The sequence below is a fragment of the Formica exsecta genome, unplaced genomic scaffold (assembly GCF_003651465.1).
Source record: "Formica exsecta isolate Colony F162 unplaced genomic scaffold, ASM365146v1 scaffold26, whole genome shotgun sequence".
NCBI lineage: Eukaryota > Metazoa > Arthropoda > Insecta > Hymenoptera > Formicidae > Formica > Formica exsecta.
In genome coordinates, this window is record NW_021849866.1 from 3,934,876 (window position 1) to 3,953,703 (window position 18,828).

Here is an 18,828-nt window from a genome sequence, read left to right on the forward strand (position 1 = left end):
TTAATGCAAGAACGAATACAAGAACAATTAATGTTACTTTATGATAAACATAAAAGAATGAAAAATTCTATATTTTTGCACATCATATTTTTTCCTTTTCAAGAGAAAATACAACATTGTTCTTTTTTTAAATAATCTTGTTAGTGCATCTTTATATATATAATTATTATTCTTGATATGTTATCATATAAGGTATTTAATTTCTGGTTCTACTATTAATGATAGTTTTATTGAAAATTTTAGTAGATTAATAAATTTGGAAATTAATTCTTTCTTATAATTGTATAAGATAAAATTATTATAGATTATTATATACAAATATAGTGGTGTGAAATTTTTTTGACTGTTTCAGATAAAGAGATTAACTTGCACAAATAATTATTGTTATATAATATTTGTTTATAGATGGTTTTGGAGCATTCAGAGATAGATATCCAGAATGGTGTGAAGGTAGTCAAGCTAATAATGAGTGTGCCCCAGGTCAGGACAATAATGATGGTGAATTAATGGGCCTTAGATCCCTTCGGATATCCACTCCGCCGACTAGGTCCTATTCGGATTCTGACAGTGACAGTACATGCGATTCAGTTGGTGAGTATAAATATTCTCATTGTGTATAGTTAACAGAAATTCTATAACGATAATGTATGGTAAAAAAGAATAATGTAATGCAATTATATCATAACACAACGACAGGCCGTAATAGTAAAAAATAACGCGGTATAACGATATTAAATTTCTAATGTTATATTCCAGGTCCCGAGGAAGATAAAGATTTTCCCGTGGAAATTTTACCTCATTTGTATCTCGGTAACGCGGCTAATAGCGAGGATCGCGAGGCTTTAGCGCGGCACAGGATACAGTACATACTCAATGTGACACCGGATTTACCAAATGTGTTTGAAAGCGCTGGTTTAATAAAGTATATGCAGATACCAATAAGCGATCACTGGAGTCAGAACTTGGCTAGTTTCTTCCCCCAGGCAATTCAGTTTATAGGTAAGTGACAGCATGGTCGGAACAAATTTTTTTGAAAATGGCGTAAATGTTAGAAGTTGAGAAATATATATATATTTTATTCCAATTGATCTTAAGATTAAAAAAGAAAGATTATTTCTAAAATAAATATGTTTTCTTCGTAAGCATGTTCAAAGAAAAAATACCTCTCCTTAAAACGTTGCATGAAACGTACAAAAGCAAAAGAAGTAAAAGGAAAGCAAACGTTTCCGCGAAAAGAAATTCCCAGCTATTAATTGGCATCTCATACACTTTTATTATTCTATCTTCAATGGATGTTTCGCCATCATGCTTTCCTACAGTTCATTATATTCCGATGCTATCGTAACATCGCTTTTTATAATGTAAATTAATTTCTCACCCACGCAAGATTCAGCGGTAACCACAAATATTTTATATTGATCAAAAAATATATAATAAAACAAATTTTATGAATATACAATATGAAAAGAATTTATATACGAAAGAGTTATACACAATAATTACACGAATATATCGATGATCGATATGTAACTGAAATGCACGTAATCTTTTTCACACGTCCTATATTAATAAGAGAAAAGGTTTTCCTTCATATTATTTTTGCTTTGCAACACAATTCATATATGGCATCATCTTATTGCATGTATATAAGAAATGCGAGCTTTTTCTGCGTCAAAAATTCTTAGTTCGGACCGCGCTTCTTAAACAGGATTTCCTGTTTAAGAAAGTCCCCGCGCGCGCAGCTTCTGAAAGGGGCATTCTTATAAATAGGTTCGCCTAAATAGAAACTTTCCCACGTGGCGGGCAAGCCGTGCTAGACAATTAAACAACGGATGTCCGGTTAGACCGAGAGCTATACTTAAGTCTGAATGGCGAGGCTTGGCATTGCTATTGAGCCAGTCTGGTACTTTTGACTGTCCCGACACACGTCAGTGTTGGCAATCCGGCTATCCTTTGTTATCGTCATTTACACAAAATTATCGTGACATGCATTGTCTCCTTTGGCATATTTTTATTGCAATTTTCAAATTAATTAAATATAGAAATATAACATATAGAGCTGATAGTATTTAGTTAATAATTAATTTTATATCTCACATATGTAATGTTAAATAAATAATAGCTATCAAAGAGAACAACGTTATATCTCAATGTTTCAACAAATCTATCGTATTTCGATCTTTCTGTCAGTTTATTCGAGAGATCGCTTTGCATTATGTAAACTTCAGAAAACTATTTTAAAATAAGCTTACGTCTCGCATATTCAATAATTTTGTATTATTAAAAAAAAACAAGTGTTAAATTCGCGGTAATCGATCGAATTGATGATTGTGGGATTAAAATCGCGACCTATCGCATATTTTTCAGAAGAAGCACGGAGCTCAGACAAGGGAGTGCTGGTTCATTGTTTGGCCGGAGTATCGCGATCTGTCACGATCACCGTGGCTTATCTCATGCACAAGTGCAGCCTCAGCCTGAACGACGCTTTCAACCTAGTACGTAGTAGAAAGTCCAATGTCGCACCGAATTTTCACTTTATGGAACAGTTGCACAGCTTCGAGAGGGAATTGAGGGATCGAGGGGGGGATCGGCAAAAAAATAAGAACAATGATCAGAGATGTATCGGGGCGTGCCGGCCCGACGGGCCCTGCAACTGTCCGGCGCCCAGCTTCCTGAGTCCCATCGATCTGGGTCTCAGTCCTGATTCGGGAATCGAGTTCGACAGATGGGCGGCGAGCACCCCAGCTGAATGAGACGGGCCTGGGGGGACCCAATACAAATTTTAGGTCCCTCCGTCACACACGTCTCCTTAGAGGAAAAATCCTGATTGAAGGGTGGTTACGATAACGCGCTTTATCATTCTGATACGTGAGAGACGAGCATCGAAATCTGCCCCCTCCCTTTCTCCCGGTATATCTCCAGATAGAATAGGATGTTAGACACACGTTCGGCGAATGCCAAGATGTATGTAGTTTTTAGAGGCATCCAAAGTTAGTTATTACACTGGCACTTTTCTTCCTCCTAATTTCTTGTTTCTTTCTGTCGATTCTCTCATTCCTAGTTTGACTATATGAAGCTATGAATTAATGAATCATTTAAATTCTTATTATAAGTTGAATTCTAAAAAGATCAGCTTTTAAGAATACGCAGCACTCGTTCAATACTCATCGTGACTGTATACTGCAATGGATCAAGAATTTGTAAAATAATTTCAAAGGAATTTTTTTTAATTGAGCTTTTTTTAGTACTACTATTATAACTGCTTAATGTAGTAAAACGAAATATTCGGATAAACTTTCGACAAAATTTTGAAATACTATAGGAATGAGAGGATTAATATGCTTGAGAAAAAGAAAATATATATTTAAAAAAATTATCTCTTCATTAGATAATTAGCTTTTCTGCGTATACCTAATGCGCTGCGAAGTATACTTGCAGCGGTGAAGCTTGTCTATCTTGTTGAAATTTTCAATTATGAAGACTTGGCACGTTACGTTACGCCGTCGAATCACGATAATATGATGCGGTCGTGTTGTGACTTATGGGGAGATTAGATGATATGACACTTTTCATGTCCAAATGTGTAAAAAAAAAAAAAAAGGAAAAGTTTACAATTCTCCTTTCTAACTTGTCGTGGCAGCAATGGACACTGAAAGTATTTTATAAATGAGGTTCCGTAATTTCTCATCGTGCAACAGTTGCGTCGTAATCATAATTGTACAATTCTGACGTTATGCTTCCAAGTTTCGAGAAACCCTTAGCGTACATGATTGTAAACGGTATGTAAAATATATCAGGATTCAGACACTGTATATTCGCGAGGTATGACATAACATACCGTCATATTGAGAGAGAAAGAAAGAGAAAGAAAAAGAAAGAGTGAAAGAACGTGTGTATGTGAGAGAGAAAGTTCTAAAACATATATACATATACATATATATATATATATTTTAATACTTCTTTCCCCGAATCCTTCAATTAATGAGGCTGTGTTTATTTTACCGCAAGCGATATTTCATGCGCGAAGTAATCTCTAAATGACGAGTTCCCACCAGGCAATCACAAGTATAGTCGAAGGTAAACATCACCGCTTAGTATACTAAGTTTCGTGGTACAAAATTAAGAAAGATCCTATATATATACACACATGTGGGCGAATTTAAGCGGAATTTTTCTCACAAGCAAGAATGGTCCCCAAAAATTTTTTCGCTGAAAGATCGAATATTAATATTACTAAGAAAGTGTCAAGCATTTCCTTTCGGAAATAAGCATTTTCGAATTTGCAAAAGCCCGAAGATCCGCGTTCAAGCCGTTTCTTAAATCCGCCCCCAGAATCTTTTATTCATCTGGTAGTTTGTATACAGCTCGAAACAGTAATTTTCAACATAGTTTGACGACACACACTGAAGTGACTTATCTCTCCAAGGATAATCGCCTCAATGCATTTTAACCTGCGAGATGCGTGAAAGGTATATGCACGTCGCCTCAGGTACATATGCCAGTAACTTAAGTTTAAGGGAGGACACACATCTTAGAAATCAGTGCATTTCTGTAGGGCATTCCGAATCTCTCCTGCTCATGAGAAAAGCCAGGTTTGTCACCGCTATAGAGAGCTGAGTTAGGGAAATCAATGTCCGAGCCATTCGGAATGATAGAGATGAAGGCGTTACTTACTATTTTCATTTTTCATTAATTTGGGACGCGAAGCGTTAAAATCGGCAAGAGAAAATTTAAAAAGTCAGAGTATATTATTATTATATTAATAGATAATTTGAAATATTTACCAAAAAAAGTTGATTTTTTCAAAATCTATTTGTGTCAAAATATTTTTTAACTCGTCTATCATTAGTAATTTAGTTTCAATGGTTAATTCACTCTTTTCTTTTTACCTCCGAAATCAAGTTTTACTATTAAAGATTAAAGTAACGCCTTCAAATAATCGATAATCAATTTTGTTGTCAATCAGAATCCGTCGTCATTACTATATACATAGAAATCTGAAAGATAATGGTTCCTGCACATTATATTTCTGCTGGCATCAGAGCAACATTAGCCCTCTTCGGATTTTTTATATAGATACTTTTCTACACGAAAACACATTTTTGGGCCTGTGTATTCATATGTAAACGCATCCAGCTGTACATTGCGTAACAACTCGTGCGCTATACTGGATTCTGAATTGTACGAGAATCAGCACTGTTTCTATTATCTCACAGATCTCAGATATATATTGAAAGTTATTTTTGTAAAGAAAACGAAAAGAGAAGAAATGCATTCACATTCCCATAACGAGCCAGAATGGCCTGTGACACTATAACTACCTTTTCATGTACTACATGTACTGTTCATTGAGCATAATTGAAGTTAATATGAGTGTATACAAGTGAATGTTATTTTTTTCGTGTAATAATTAACTGCAAGAGTTACGGTAATTAATAACTCTTGGCTACTGCGGGAGTAAATTGATATACAATTAAGGAAATATATATTTGACGTTAATGTAATAACCATATTCTACTATTACACTGTTGTCTGTTGTATGTTTACTGGGCGCGCGATATGCCCGAAAAATTTAATCAAATATTATGTATATTATATATATAAATTATTATTTTATATTCGTCGTTGTATATATATTTTAACTAATTTTCATTATAGAAATACAACTTATCTTACCTGAACTGCAAATAATCAATTGTCATTTAAGTAGGTCATTTACATTCCACGCATGTAACTTTCGTCTCTTATTTTCCGAGTTTATTTGATAATGTAAAACGAAATATATGCGTTACACGCACATTGTATCTGCCATATGGTAATATTAATAATTAATTTAGTTTCCATTATTTCCATGTGTAACAGTTTTAATTTTTATTCGTATATTGCAACCATGTTAATTAATTCATAATTTTGTATTTCCAATGTAAAATCAATTATAAAATCTGGAATATGTAATTGTTTTCTTTTGATTTTGTTACTGATAATATTTTGATGTTTTTGTTTATTAAAAAATATTTATGCTTATTTTATAGATGGAATAAAATTAAAAAGTATATGAAAGAGCATTAAACACAATCCGTATCTCAGAACAGTCAACATGTACATTGAACAATATCTGCAAAAAATGTTGTTTTATCTTGATCAATTGTAACAATATCAAATTAAATATAAATAAGTTGTTAATATATCATTTACAAATTTAATTGCATAAGTTTAGCCAATAAATTGCCATAGATTTTCTAAAAAGACGTTTAGAAATATATGTAGAGCAATCTTAAAAATCGCGTATAATATTATATATTTAAATACATTTTTATATTTTTTCAAAACGAACGTGAAATATAATGGTCTCGTGTTAATTATTATAAATCAATAAACGCATCTTTTTTAAGTACATTCTGCAATTACATGGAAGGGCACAGTACATATTTAAATAATGAAATGTGTGTTAGTCATATGAAAAAATGTATTTTTATTTTTGCTTACTATATTTTATGGATTGAATAACCAAACTACAAAACATGCATATATGTGCACAAACTTACTTTTACTTCGCACTTTCAATTGCGTTTACCAAAGCTATATATTGGTGCATCTTAAATTTTTTTTTTTATTTTGTAGTAATCATTTGCATTAATTATTATATAATCTTTTCAATCTCTTCCTCCGTTTAATAAAGCTTATTTTCGTAACAGTTGTATAAATAGCGTGTTCCAACCATTCGTAAGCGTATTAAATAATCAAATCGATAATTTGCTTGGAACAGTTTACCAATTTGTTTGTCGTACTGATATCGGTCCCGCTTTCCGACAGAGTTCTAAGAACGTTCAAAGCAGTTTCTGATTGTCGCACAGCGCTAATTAGTTCGTTACGATCACTAGGATCTGGTGTAGCAGCTAATAGCGTTCCCAGTCCAACTAAAGCTCTGAATATTGCTTCAGGCTCATTCAAACGGGGTAACATGGCAAATAATACATTTAGCGCTCTCGTTCTAGCAGGCATATCATTATACTTATTTAATGCTACAATCAGATTTAAGATGTACGTCGATATTGCGACCTAAAAAATATTTTATTTTACAGCTCTTACGCTATTTGAATCTTATATCGTAAGAGATTAGTTTGTATGAAAGAGCAATGAATTACATTTATGATTATTTGAATAATTATCAATTAATCATGCAATTTAGACTTTTATAAGCGTTTTTTTGTTTTCGATAATTATTTTAATACTTGCTTAACATGACGTACTTGATTATTTTTATTTCCAAAAGATTGCAGATTCAGCAGAGACTTCAATATCTCATCCCGATGATCGAGACAAAGTTTCTCTCCCTTTTCGTGTTGGAACATATTGGCTATTAGTCGAAAGGTGAGCATTTGATTCGACGGAGTTGCATCAGGTTTGATATGCCTTTCTATGACTGGCAACAGTTCCTCTGTACACAATTGATTGTTTATTTCCTTGTGAAGCACAGCAAGTCTCGCTATATCTAGCGCTGGGAACACTGTATCGTTCGGCCAATCTAGAAGATTCTTTAGTGCACTGATAGCACTGGCCTTAACTTCTTCGGACACTTGACCGCCTACGAGTTTTCCTATCGCGTCTAGTTTCTCCTCTGGTATTTTATACATACTTTCTTGTTTAACGTTTAATTCGTTTAATTTTTCTACAATACAAACACAGAATGAGATACAATTGTATATTCTATGTTATGTCTAATTATCTTAAACTTAATTACCGAAAATGGCAGACATATTTGCTTGTTCTAACTTTAAATACTTCAAGTGAGGTATATAGGAAGGTGATGCAGACGTATTGGAAGAACTAAACATCGAAGATTGCACAGTAACATCGGGCGTACTGGACGATGTTCCTGATCCAGGAACATATCTGTTTCCTCCTGTAAAAGGATCTACATATTGAGATCCAGTAGACAAAACTGGAGCTGGCTCAGAATTCTTTACTATAAAATTTGCAACCTGAAGCGAAGTATACAAATAATTTCACCTCGCACTTTCTATTCAGATTTACGATTTTCCAATTATCTTTTAAATAAAGCAATAACAAGAGACGCGCCAAAAGAGATTACATTTATCATTCATTATATAAACAATATTGTATAATAAATTAAAATAATACTCTCCAAGATACATACCTGATCTAAAAATAATTGACTGAGATTATTGTCATGAAGGAACTTTTGTGCAACATGCCAGGGATCTTCACCTTTGTTATATGGAAGTTTCAAAGGTGGCACGCCATCTTGTATATCAACCGAAAAAACATAATCATATTCTATGCCATTATAGAGTTGTTTTCCGGATGTAGCCGCGGTACTGCCGGATGCTCCCATCACATCGCCAATTTTTATCCACCGTTGTTCACTTTGCGACCAACTATACGCTCTAACTGCATCCCCTTCATTTACAATCTTTGTTTGACCATCTCGTTGGCCAGGTTGTAGAAGAACTTTTGAGTCTGGTAAACTATTCACAAAATTAAAATTAATGTAACAATGTATGAGTAGAAAAATTCTTACTTTATCTTTAAAAAAAAAAAGACTAACTCTTTTATGTTGATGTCTCCAATTACTTGCTCTGCATTCAGAGTGGTATTTGCCACTTCCTTCTCAAACGCTTGCAGTGTCTCCGAATTCGCGTATCGTTCGGGATCGGACGAGAATATCCTAACGGCACCGTCGGAACTTCCGGCGACTATGTCACCGTTTGAGAACAATTCAATACACCATATCGATTGCGTCGGCAGAACAATGGTTTGACTCAATTCTGCATTGTACCATACTCTGATAGTTCTGTCTTCTCCAGATGAATAAACATATGTGCCATTCGGAATGGCTGCTATGCTATAAATATAATTCTCGTGCCCGCAATAAGTGCCTAAACAGGTTCCAAGTTTTGCGTTCCAGTGCCTTATAGTAGCATCATTGGCGCAAGTTAGGAACTCGTCCTCTTTTATATCAACTATGTCACGAATGCAGTCTGTATGTCCTGTTAATTTATGTTGTATCGAACCATCTCTTGCCCACACTATTACCAACTTATCGGCTGATCCAGTCACTATATTGCCACTCGATAAGTCTGCCACGCACCATACCGCGGCAGTATGACCTGTGAGATCCAATTGCGGTTTATTTAAATTTCCTATATCCCATAACTTAGCAGTGAGATCCCAAGAACTCGAAAGAAACGTATTGTCCTTCTTCCCAGTCCTTAAATTACACACGGTATTCTGATGTGCCATTAATGTATGCACAGGTACTGTTTGATCCGCCATATAGACACATATGGTACTGTCATTACTGCCGGTAATGATATAACCTTTGGGATTACTTTCTGATGGGTTTATAACGCAAACTGAACTGACAAAATTAGAGTGACCTGTCAATATTGCGCTCTGTTCATATTCATTATCCTTCCTGTAAAATTCTGATGTCATATATTTAATATAGTATTTAGTTATATTTGTAACAGTTCTATTATCTGACAGTAATCTATACACAGTTCAAACATATTAATAAAAAATAATTTCTAATATCAGTTGTGGATCACACTCTACGAGAGTGATATGCATTATATCTTATCGACAAGTATAAAACTGATTTTGTTTAAAGCCAACTTTTATTATACAATGATTACAGACTCAAAATAAATCTAAATAACGTCCATTTCGAAAGAAAATTAGCAATATTTAGATGTAACCTTGCATATACAGAGAAGGAAACGTATCTCTCTCGTAGCTACATGATGAGATTAAGAAAATTGAAGCCAATAGGTTGAGAAACTCTCAACGATGTTACGAATTCTCGTATATGAGGGAGGCTCTATACGAGCTTACTCCGAGAATACCAACCCGGTCGGTTTCCATACGCGCGCGGTCTTGTCCCGGGAAACCGACACGACGGTACCGTCAGCGAAGGTTGCCACCGCTCTTACATCCCCGGTATGACCTAGCAGCACGCTGCTCAGTTTGTACGGCTGCTTGTCCATGCTGGCACAACACAGTCTCCCCGTTTCGCTCTCGGGCGAAGCCAAAACACGTTAATTTTGCGCGACTACACGTCCGTATACGCCCCGCATAAATATCGCTTCACGCGCGCTCTGTTGCGCCATGATGACAGATGCAATCCGAGCCGCGCGCGCATGCGTCACATTAACATTGAGTCTGTTCGTTATATATAGCTGAATTGGCTGCACTAGTTCAGAGCTTATCTTTCTTCTTATAATGTGGAGAGAAAAAGATAAACTCTGAACAAGTGCAGCCAGTTCAGCTATAAAGAACAGACCTCGTATATTAGAACAATACGTGGTTCGTATATATAAAACTAGGGTTCGAATCTCCGCTAAAAACAGGGTTCGAATCTCCACTAAGGAATTTGCATCCGAGAGGCTTCTCTCTGGTTGCACAGGATTGATATCGCGCATGCGCGGCCGTCATCTTTAGCGTTGCGCCTTGCGCCGCTTGAACCTGTCGTTCGCACTTCTCTCTGCGTTTTGCATCAAAAAGGCGTTACACTTATAAAAAGGTACGTATCCAGTGATACATTCAATAAAGTGTCATCGTGTGATATTGGTAATTTTGAGAATAATCGTATATCGATATGAGAGAGAAAATTTATTTACGAGTTTCCAATAATATCTCAATGCGCGCGGAGCAAAGTGTGCACATGCAGGCCGCGCATGCGCGGTTATCATCTTTAACATTGCGTCGTTCAAATGATTTGCGTTTCTCCGTGTTCCACGCAATGCACATCATAAAATCACACGTCACGCTTATAAAAAGGTATATTCTCAGTGAGATATCTCGTCGTCGGTAATATTATATCGGTAATACTAAAAATATATATTTAATCTGTCACTACAAGGTATTATTATAATGAATTCTGCTCTTTTTACAGGTTTCGTGGCAATTCATAGATTAACGCAAAGTTGTCGCCGCGTTTTTTATTACCCATTTAAAAATCCGTTTACGGCGTGTAAAGCGATAATCGGAGTATCGAATATAGTTTTGAAGGACAGTGCGACAATAAATGCGATGGTGAGCAATTTTTTAAAGACAATATATATATTTAGTATTATATTTATAATATATAGTAGACATTAATAATGCCTTTCACTTTTCGAATCGGTCGCATCGTGTTCATATTCGCGCATCATTGTCGGTTCTCAGATGAATTAGCAATTTAGTAACGAATAGTTAGACAAGTATGACTAATTAAGACTAAATAGGAAAATAGAAGGAATGTAATATAATAATTGTTTTTATTTTCTGTTTGTTCTGAACATTGCTAATTCTCTTCGAACCAACAGTCACGATGTGTAAATATCTAGATACGATATGTCCGAGCGAAAAATGTCGCATTTAAAAGTGAGAGTATTATTGACGCCTTCTATAATCCGTTCTGTAAAAATTCGGACATCGGCGCGAAATTGCCGCCGCATCTGTTACGTTTAAAAATATAAAAGTAGTGTCGAATTCAATGATCGGTTAACTAGAAGCGTGCGACATTTTTGAGAATCTTCGCAATTATAGTGTAATTTGTGTCATCGTAAGTTGGACAGTAGCAAGTCATCTTCGTTGAAAAGTGCAAAGTACGAAAGGATTGAATGATCGAAGTATCGTACATTATTATCTCGTTGTCCAATATGCATCGTAGACTCAGACAGGACTATTGGATCGGATGGTTATTTCAATATATCAGTTAAGGTAAGTGATAGCGTTAAGTGTTTGTTTATATTTTTATCTTTGCATTGTGCGTAGACAACTGAAAAATTGCTTACGTAAAATTTCACTAACAGTATATTCCGGAAAAAATAATACGGATATTTTTTTGAAAAGTGCGTAAAATACAGTTTGATATTTACACAAAATATTTTTGTATTAAACTTTTACATATATTCAATAAATATCTGATAAGATATATGTCATATTTCTTTTACTTATACTTATTGTACTCGATGACTTAAATAACCATCGTTATAAATATCTGAAATTGGGAAATGTATCTAAGACAGACAGGATGTAACGCAAATAAAAATACTATATGCAATGCATATGGATGCAAAAAGTAATATGCTGAAAAGCAATCGCGATTGCAAATTTCAACGATTGCAGTTACATATCTACGATTAATACTTATTTATAGGTTGCTCTAAGTACTTTGAAACGGTAATTCTACGATTAATGGTTACTCAAATGTGTCTAAACAAACAGTAAAACTTTTCGCATTAAATTATCGAAATTTAATTACAACGCCGATACAACATACAAATATATGTGATATACAAATGTGGCTAGTAGAAAATCAGGGATCAATAGTGGCAATATTTGTGTGTTTAATAATTTAAAAATGACATTATATAAATTTTGTTATTTTGCGTTGTAACGTAAAATATCTTCGCAAATTATATTTTAAAAACAAAAGAGAGAAAAAATTTGATCTTAATTTTTAATTATGCTTAATTTGTTTTGGAAAATTAATTTGTTGTTTGTAATATGTTGAGATCCACATTTTATCTAAAGTAGCTTACTTACTTTATTATTAAAGATGTGACATATGCTATCTATAATAAAACTTATTTAAGAGGTCGAATAGCGCTAAAGCGCATTTAATCTCTTAAAGATTTCAATTTATTTCTAATAAAAAATTTTTTTTCTGGATTTTCTTGTTTAGATAGAGGAAAGATACCAATTGATACAGATCTCCTGAGACGACATATTTCTCAGCAATTAAATGCTGCTCCTTTATCCTAGAGCTAATATAGGCTTGATCCGTTTATTTAATTTACTAATCATCAGAAGCCTATAGTCTGTAAATTTATATATTTATACTAATTTGGCTCTTTCAACCATTTTTGAAGTTTAAAGATTTTTACCTGTATTTTTTAACGAATTTTATAATTTAAAAAGCGATAATAGCAAATTACTTTTTTCGTAATATTGCATCATTTTACATGTTTATTATTTATGTTTTATTTGCATAATTTTTATCATATTTTTATCATTTTTATAAACTATATTAATTTTGGAAATCAATTTTTCAGACTTTAATTTCCATTTGTTCCTAAAAAGAATTATTTGCTAAAAATTTTAAATAATATTTAAAAAATTGTAAGAAATCTGAAAAAATTCATCTTTAGTAAATATTTGTAAATATAAATTTTTATTTTAAACTTTCGGCTGAGAACTAGAGACCAAAAATAGTACGTCGGTGTCTTTTTTGGTGTCTTTCCTCTATTGAGCGTTTTCTAAAAAAAATGAATTTTTTTAAGGAAAAACAGAGCTCATTGGATATTTACTCACTGATAGGAAGTGTGATTTATATATTTAACTTAGTAAAATATTTCTTATAAATTCACGAATGTATTGATTAAAAAAGAATCCATTTTCTATAATTTTATTTGCTTTCTAATTTGACTAGCACATCTAATTCTTGCGAAAAATACCGTCAAAGATTTAAGAAATGATTGTTTTGGCACTCTTTCATCCGCAAAATCTCAGAGAAGAAATATTCGATGTGCTATGTATTTGAGTCAGAAACTATAATGTAACTAGAACTTTAACATACCAGAAATCGCGCATATCGCATTATTTCTTGGGAAAAAGCGCTCTTTTTCGCAAACGCATATTTACTAATTTGCAGTTTCTATATAATTGCTATACTCGATAATACTACTAAATAATACTCAACGTAAAATAGTTATGAAAAATTATCTGTGTCCTGTTAAAATTCTCATAAAAAATGTATAACAAATTTATCAAAAAATATTCTTAAATCTTTCCCAATATTGATTTTACGGATCATATTCTATATAATGTATACTATTACTATTCATCTTTGTGTTAACAGAATACTTTAAAATTTCATCTAGGAAGCAAGGCTTAACAAAGTTTGCCAACGATAAAAAACGGATAAAAAGCGTTTTCTTAATGGAGCTGCCAACATTTTTTTACGATATACAAACTATAAAAATTCTCAACAAAAAAATAAAAGAATGAAATATGTTTGACAATTTAGCTTAATGCTGTGCGAGTTACTCCATTATATGGAACAATTGAAAATTTTTGACATTAACGTTGTAACACAGAAATTCTATGCCTTATACATCAAGGACAGTTAGACGAATATAGCTTCATACAAGTAGAACTAATTAACTCTTAAATCCATCATTATATATTCCATTTTCTCTCTATTTACATACGCGCATCATGACACGTATTTCTTACTTATTATAAAAATTGTTTACCAAAAACGATTTATAATATCTATCCTGCGCATTTGAAAACGCAGGTTGCATCAATCTCCATGGATTTTATCGTGGAGAGCGCCTTGTTAGATTTTTGCATGTTACAACGTAGCCAATCATTTTTTGCCGACATCTGTGAGATCTACCATACGGCGCACTTCTTTTCGGGATTCATTTTAGAGCCGACCGGACAATTAAAGTCGCGCGAGAATTCCTCCATGTTTGACAATGGTCCCCGTACGCGGAACTCGCCGGGGCTGTGGAATCCCGTCGTGATACGCAGCTTCATCGCTTCCGGACGGTATTTGCTGCACCAACTGTTAGCGGCACTTATCCAAAACATCTGTTCCGGGCTGTAAGGCAGACCTGGTAATCTTTGTTCCGGTCTGTTTCGTTTTACCCATTCCTTGTACGCGTAATACGCCTCTTTTATACCGCCGTTATCGGCAATGTTCTCACCTTGGGTATTTATTCCGTTTAACTGCAAAAGTATAAAATAGGTTTTGAAATGGGATTATATAATCAAGTTTTTTTTCTAGGTAATATTACAATATAAAATATTTTTATAATTGCATTTAAGAGTATGAGTTTTTTAAAAGTGTTAATTTAAAAGTGTTAATTTAATTTATTCTCGCGTATATATAAAAAATCATAGAAACGTCTTTACATTTGTCATGTTTTATTTATAATGATGAATGAAATGAATAATTGATCGATCGTACTGATAATTAAGTTGTGTAGAATTGCGACAAAAATATGACAGAGACACTATATTTTTTATGACTCACTATATGTTTCTTTAGATAATTATTTTTTTCAATTCTGTGCATATAGAAAAAGTTATTTTATATGAGTATTAAATATTTTACTTGAAAATGATTCGGATGAAAAAGTTTATTGATCACCGTCGCTTTTACCGCACATAAATTTTCTATTAGCAACATTTACACGGTGTATTACGACATGCAATAAATAAAGATTAACTCGAATTGTAATTATTCTTGCGACGATAGCATTTGTTTATATAGCAAGTGCGGCGGAAATAGCAGCCAATAAAATAATATAGGATGTTATGACAATTGCATCCAGTATCATCAGAGAATGTTTCATTAAAGAAACAAAAACGACGTGCAGAAGAATTTATATAACACAAATATGAATCTCTTTCATACTTTATCGATATCTCTTCGCGGACAATTATATCTCTGCATCAAAAATATAGAATAGAGAATATACAGAAATATACATAGAAAAAATATAGAATTTTGCAAGAAAAATATAATTAAGGATATAAATGTAGAAATGTGAACATGTAATATTCGCCTTACGTTCATTCCGACGTCTTTCACAGTATAATTTCCATACTGATAAATTATACATTCGGCTCTTTTAAGATAGTGCTCCTTTGTCTCCGACTCCCACCAATCTACGAGATTACCTTCCTTATTGAACTGTCTGCCTTGATCGTCGAAGCCGTGGGTAATCTCATGGCCAATGACAAAGCCGATAGCGCCGTAGTTCATGTAACGCGGTCGATCATTACTGAAGAATGTGCCTTGTAAGATACCTGCGGGGAATTCTAAGAAAAAAAAATTGCGAGAGAATTATTTGACACTCGGCAATAAAATAATGATTGCAATATTAATTTGCACGTAATTTTATAAACATTTTTTTTCTTCAGATTAAAACACACTAATGATCTGATCTGAAAAAAATAATGATTTAAAATATATAAATTTTTCTGCTAGGTTTTTAAATAAAAAGTATTTTTATATTTTAATTGAATAGTTTCATATAATGTTTTGCATGTAATGGAAATTTTTTATTTTTTATTCAAGAATATAAATATAAAATTTAATAAAAAAGATTGTATTTTTGGAAGAGTCCAAAATTAAAAATTTGATCTTATTGAAATGAGATTTTGAAAAAATTATTGGCTTTGTTATTGACAAGATCAAAAGTAAATATACTTCTTCAATTGTTGTTTAAATTAATTTTTTTTTTTATTTTCGTTGTAAAAATCCTTCCTAAATTTATATACATTATTATTAAAGAGATATGCACATATTTGGTATTTATTTATTAATATGAATTTGCGCGTAAAATTGCTTATATTTAGATACTTACGAATACTATTCTCGATTGAGGAATAGAATGCATTAACAACAGCCGGCCTTCCATGAGTAATCCATTCCGTTTTGTTCACCGGCTTTCTCAATCTACCGAATGAGAAATTCGTTCCGAAGATAGTCAGATTTAAAATGCTTCCTAAATAATCGCTGGAATTTAATTCGAGTCCCTCGTAAAACTCATCAAGCTTTCTATTATCCAGCAGCTCATCTGGATAAGCAATATGTGATGTCATGTCAGCTGCTTTTTCTAAGGCGTTTGCTCTGGTTTTCTCATCCATCCATTCCACCTAATAATGCGCGCAATTTCATCAACAATTTACTAAAGGGATTAAAATTACAAAGTAAAAATATTTCTGACGAATTGTTTCTTTTTTCTTAAATAGTAAAAAATATAAATAAAAATAGTCCTTCTCTATATTTTAATTCGTTGATAAATAGGTGCGTGCCAAGGTTCTTATGTGTGTGTGTGTTTCCACAATTTCAATTTACAGATAAAAGAAAATTAAAAGAAAGACTTTTTCATTTTCCAGATTTTAATTTCTAGATAAATGGAGGTCAAAAAAGTATCAATCCCAAGATTTCAATCTCCCGCAGTTGCGATTTCGCAAAAATTTAATCTTCCGCTTTTTTATTTTCTCACCTTCTTCAGGATCTTCGTGAATTCCTCTCTAATATCGCTGACCATTTCGAGAGCGGTCTTTTTCGCATCCTCCTTAAAGTATTTTCTCACGTACATCGAACCGACGCTGATCGCCATACTGCCAGAAACAATTTCCACGCACTCTTTCCACCTCGGTTCCCTTTCCGTCTTGCCATTTAATTCTAGCGTATATTTCAGCTGCCTTTTTCGGATATCGTCCGTTAAATAGCTGACAGACGCGGCGGCCGCCCTCCAAAACACATAATTCGCCTGCACCCTCTTCGGGGTCTTGCTGATCAGTTGTTCAAAGTCTTTTAGATAACTGGGCACGTTCACGATAACTATTTCGTCCCGACTTAGTTGCGCTTGCGGCGCGAGGATTGTATTAAAGTATTCCCACCATGGTATGCTAGGGTAAGCCGAAGACAGCTCGTTCACAGTCATGGGGTTGTAGAGAAGAGTTACATTGCGTCGCTTTTCATTAGGTAGCGAGATCTGCGTATAGTATATATTTAATCGATTAATATCGCAACATTAGTCTCAATTTACGTTTATACTAATTAGTACATAAAATAATTAATTCAGAAGATTTTGCATTTTCGAAGGATCTTTCATTTTATTCAAATAAAAGAATTGCAATTTAAGAATTTACTCAATCTTGTTTTATTTTTGTATCAAGGGGCTGTATTTATAAGTTTTTAATTCTTGGAAGGTGACTTACATTCGCGAGTTTGATTTCAAATTCAAGTGACTCTTTCAATTCTTTGCGGGCTCGATCCGGATCAGCTCCAAGGATCACAGCAATGTCCACCATGTACTTATAATATGCCTGAACGATTTTCTCGTCGAAACCTTTCGACAAATATTCGCGCGACAGACCAAGAGCTGCTTGATCAAGCTGAAAATAATTAATTTGCATTGATCACGGATTTGTTGCTACAAATTTTATATATTTAACTTGGAACAATTGTGGTCTTCGCGTTTCACGCTGTTCTAAGTCTCGCCTTTCGCTATAAATTGTTACGTGCTTACGTCGATCAGGCGCCTCGAGTTATTCTTCAAGTCGACACTGACGCCGAAATCGATGAAGTAGTCGACGGAATAGCCCAATCTGCGGAATTTGTAGACGGTATCTTTCCAAGTAAAGTCACCGTCATTCCATCGCTCGGCGTCTAGAACTGGCCAGCCACCGAGTTTTCTGAGATTGTTCAACAATGGTTGCAAGCCTCGCTCCTCGATAGCGGCTGGAAGAACAAATAAATTTCAAAAAAAAGAAAAAAAAGAGAAATAAAACTTTTTTTTTAACTTAACTAATAGCTATCGATTACATAAATATTAAAAAACTCGTAATATAATTTTACCATCGCTTATTTTTGAAAATACGCGAGTTTGAATTTTATTAGACAAGTGCGTTATAAGTCTATTGATTTATGTAAAAAAAAAGTCATATCGCGACTGCTTACTTTGGTTCATGCAAGCCTTGTAGAAGTCTTTGGCAAGTCTAAATGGTCTCGGTTCGTTTGGAGGACTCTTCTCCTCGATGCTAGTCCGTAGTTGTTCCAAGAGGGTATCGACGATGACGGAGAACGCATTTACGCTGGTTTTGTCATCGGGAATGACGGTAGAATCGAGGAAGCCGCCGCAGGCGAACTTGTAAAAGTCATCGCACGGCTCCATGTTGCGATCCATATTTTTCAGTATATGTGAGGCTGCGGTATGCGCAAATTAATACGATTCAATATTACTATGTAAAGATTTTCAGTTCTCGCGTGGCGAGATTGATTTATCT

General features: G+C 33.8%; 3 protein-coding genes across 4 annotated transcripts in view; 1 reads left to right on the top strand and 2 right to left on the bottom strand.

Moving 5' to 3' along the window:
• The window catches only part of LOC115236691 (dual specificity protein phosphatase Mpk3), an 8,800-nt gene extending 2,993 nt beyond the window's left edge, over window positions 1-5,807 (top strand). The window contains exons 2-4 of the mRNA XM_029809297.1: window positions 406-591; window positions 757-999; window positions 2,368-5,807. Of these exons, the coding sequence (XP_029665157.1) occupies window positions 406-591; window positions 757-999; window positions 2,368-2,753 (815 nt within the window). The 3' untranslated portion in view covers window positions 2,754-5,807. The remainder of the gene's footprint in view (window positions 1-405; window positions 592-756; window positions 1,000-2,367) is intronic.
• Window positions 5,808-6,448: 641 nt separating this feature from the next.
• LOC115236690 (phospholipase A-2-activating protein) lies at window positions 6,449-10,153 on the bottom strand. Of its 2 annotated transcripts, none has more exons than XM_029809295.1 (6): window positions 9,874-10,153; window positions 8,570-9,439; window positions 8,159-8,489; window positions 7,742-7,982; window positions 7,251-7,669; window positions 6,449-7,059 (listed from the first exon to the last, which is right to left on the bottom strand). In XM_029809295.1, the coding sequence occupies exons 1-6, from the start codon at window positions 10,008-10,010 to the stop codon at window positions 6,733-6,735; spliced, it is 2,325 nt and encodes a 774-aa protein (XP_029665155.1). In that variant the 5' UTR covers window positions 10,011-10,153; the 3' UTR covers window positions 6,449-6,732. The 2 variants fall into 2 exon arrangements, with proteins under 2 accessions (XP_029665155.1, XP_029665156.1); XM_029809296.1 differs by lacking the exon at window positions 9,874-10,153 and adding an exon at window positions 9,723-9,862.
• A 3,210-nt stretch (window positions 10,154-13,363) lies between these two features.
• The window catches only part of LOC115236695 (neprilysin-2-like), a 66,508-nt gene continuing 61,043 nt past the window's right edge, over window positions 13,364-18,828 (bottom strand). The window contains exons 5-10 of the mRNA XM_029809301.1: window positions 18,072-18,283; window positions 17,761-17,937; window positions 17,040-17,534; window positions 16,395-16,686; window positions 15,596-15,846; window positions 13,364-14,748 (exon numbers count right to left, since the gene is read on the bottom strand). Coding sequence (XP_029665161.1) covers window positions 14,410-14,748; window positions 15,596-15,846; window positions 16,395-16,686; window positions 17,040-17,534; window positions 17,761-17,937; window positions 18,072-18,283 — 1,766 coding nt within the window. The 3' untranslated portion in view covers window positions 13,364-14,409. The remainder of the gene's footprint in view (window positions 14,749-15,595; window positions 15,847-16,394; window positions 16,687-17,039; window positions 17,535-17,760; window positions 17,938-18,071; window positions 18,284-18,828) is intronic.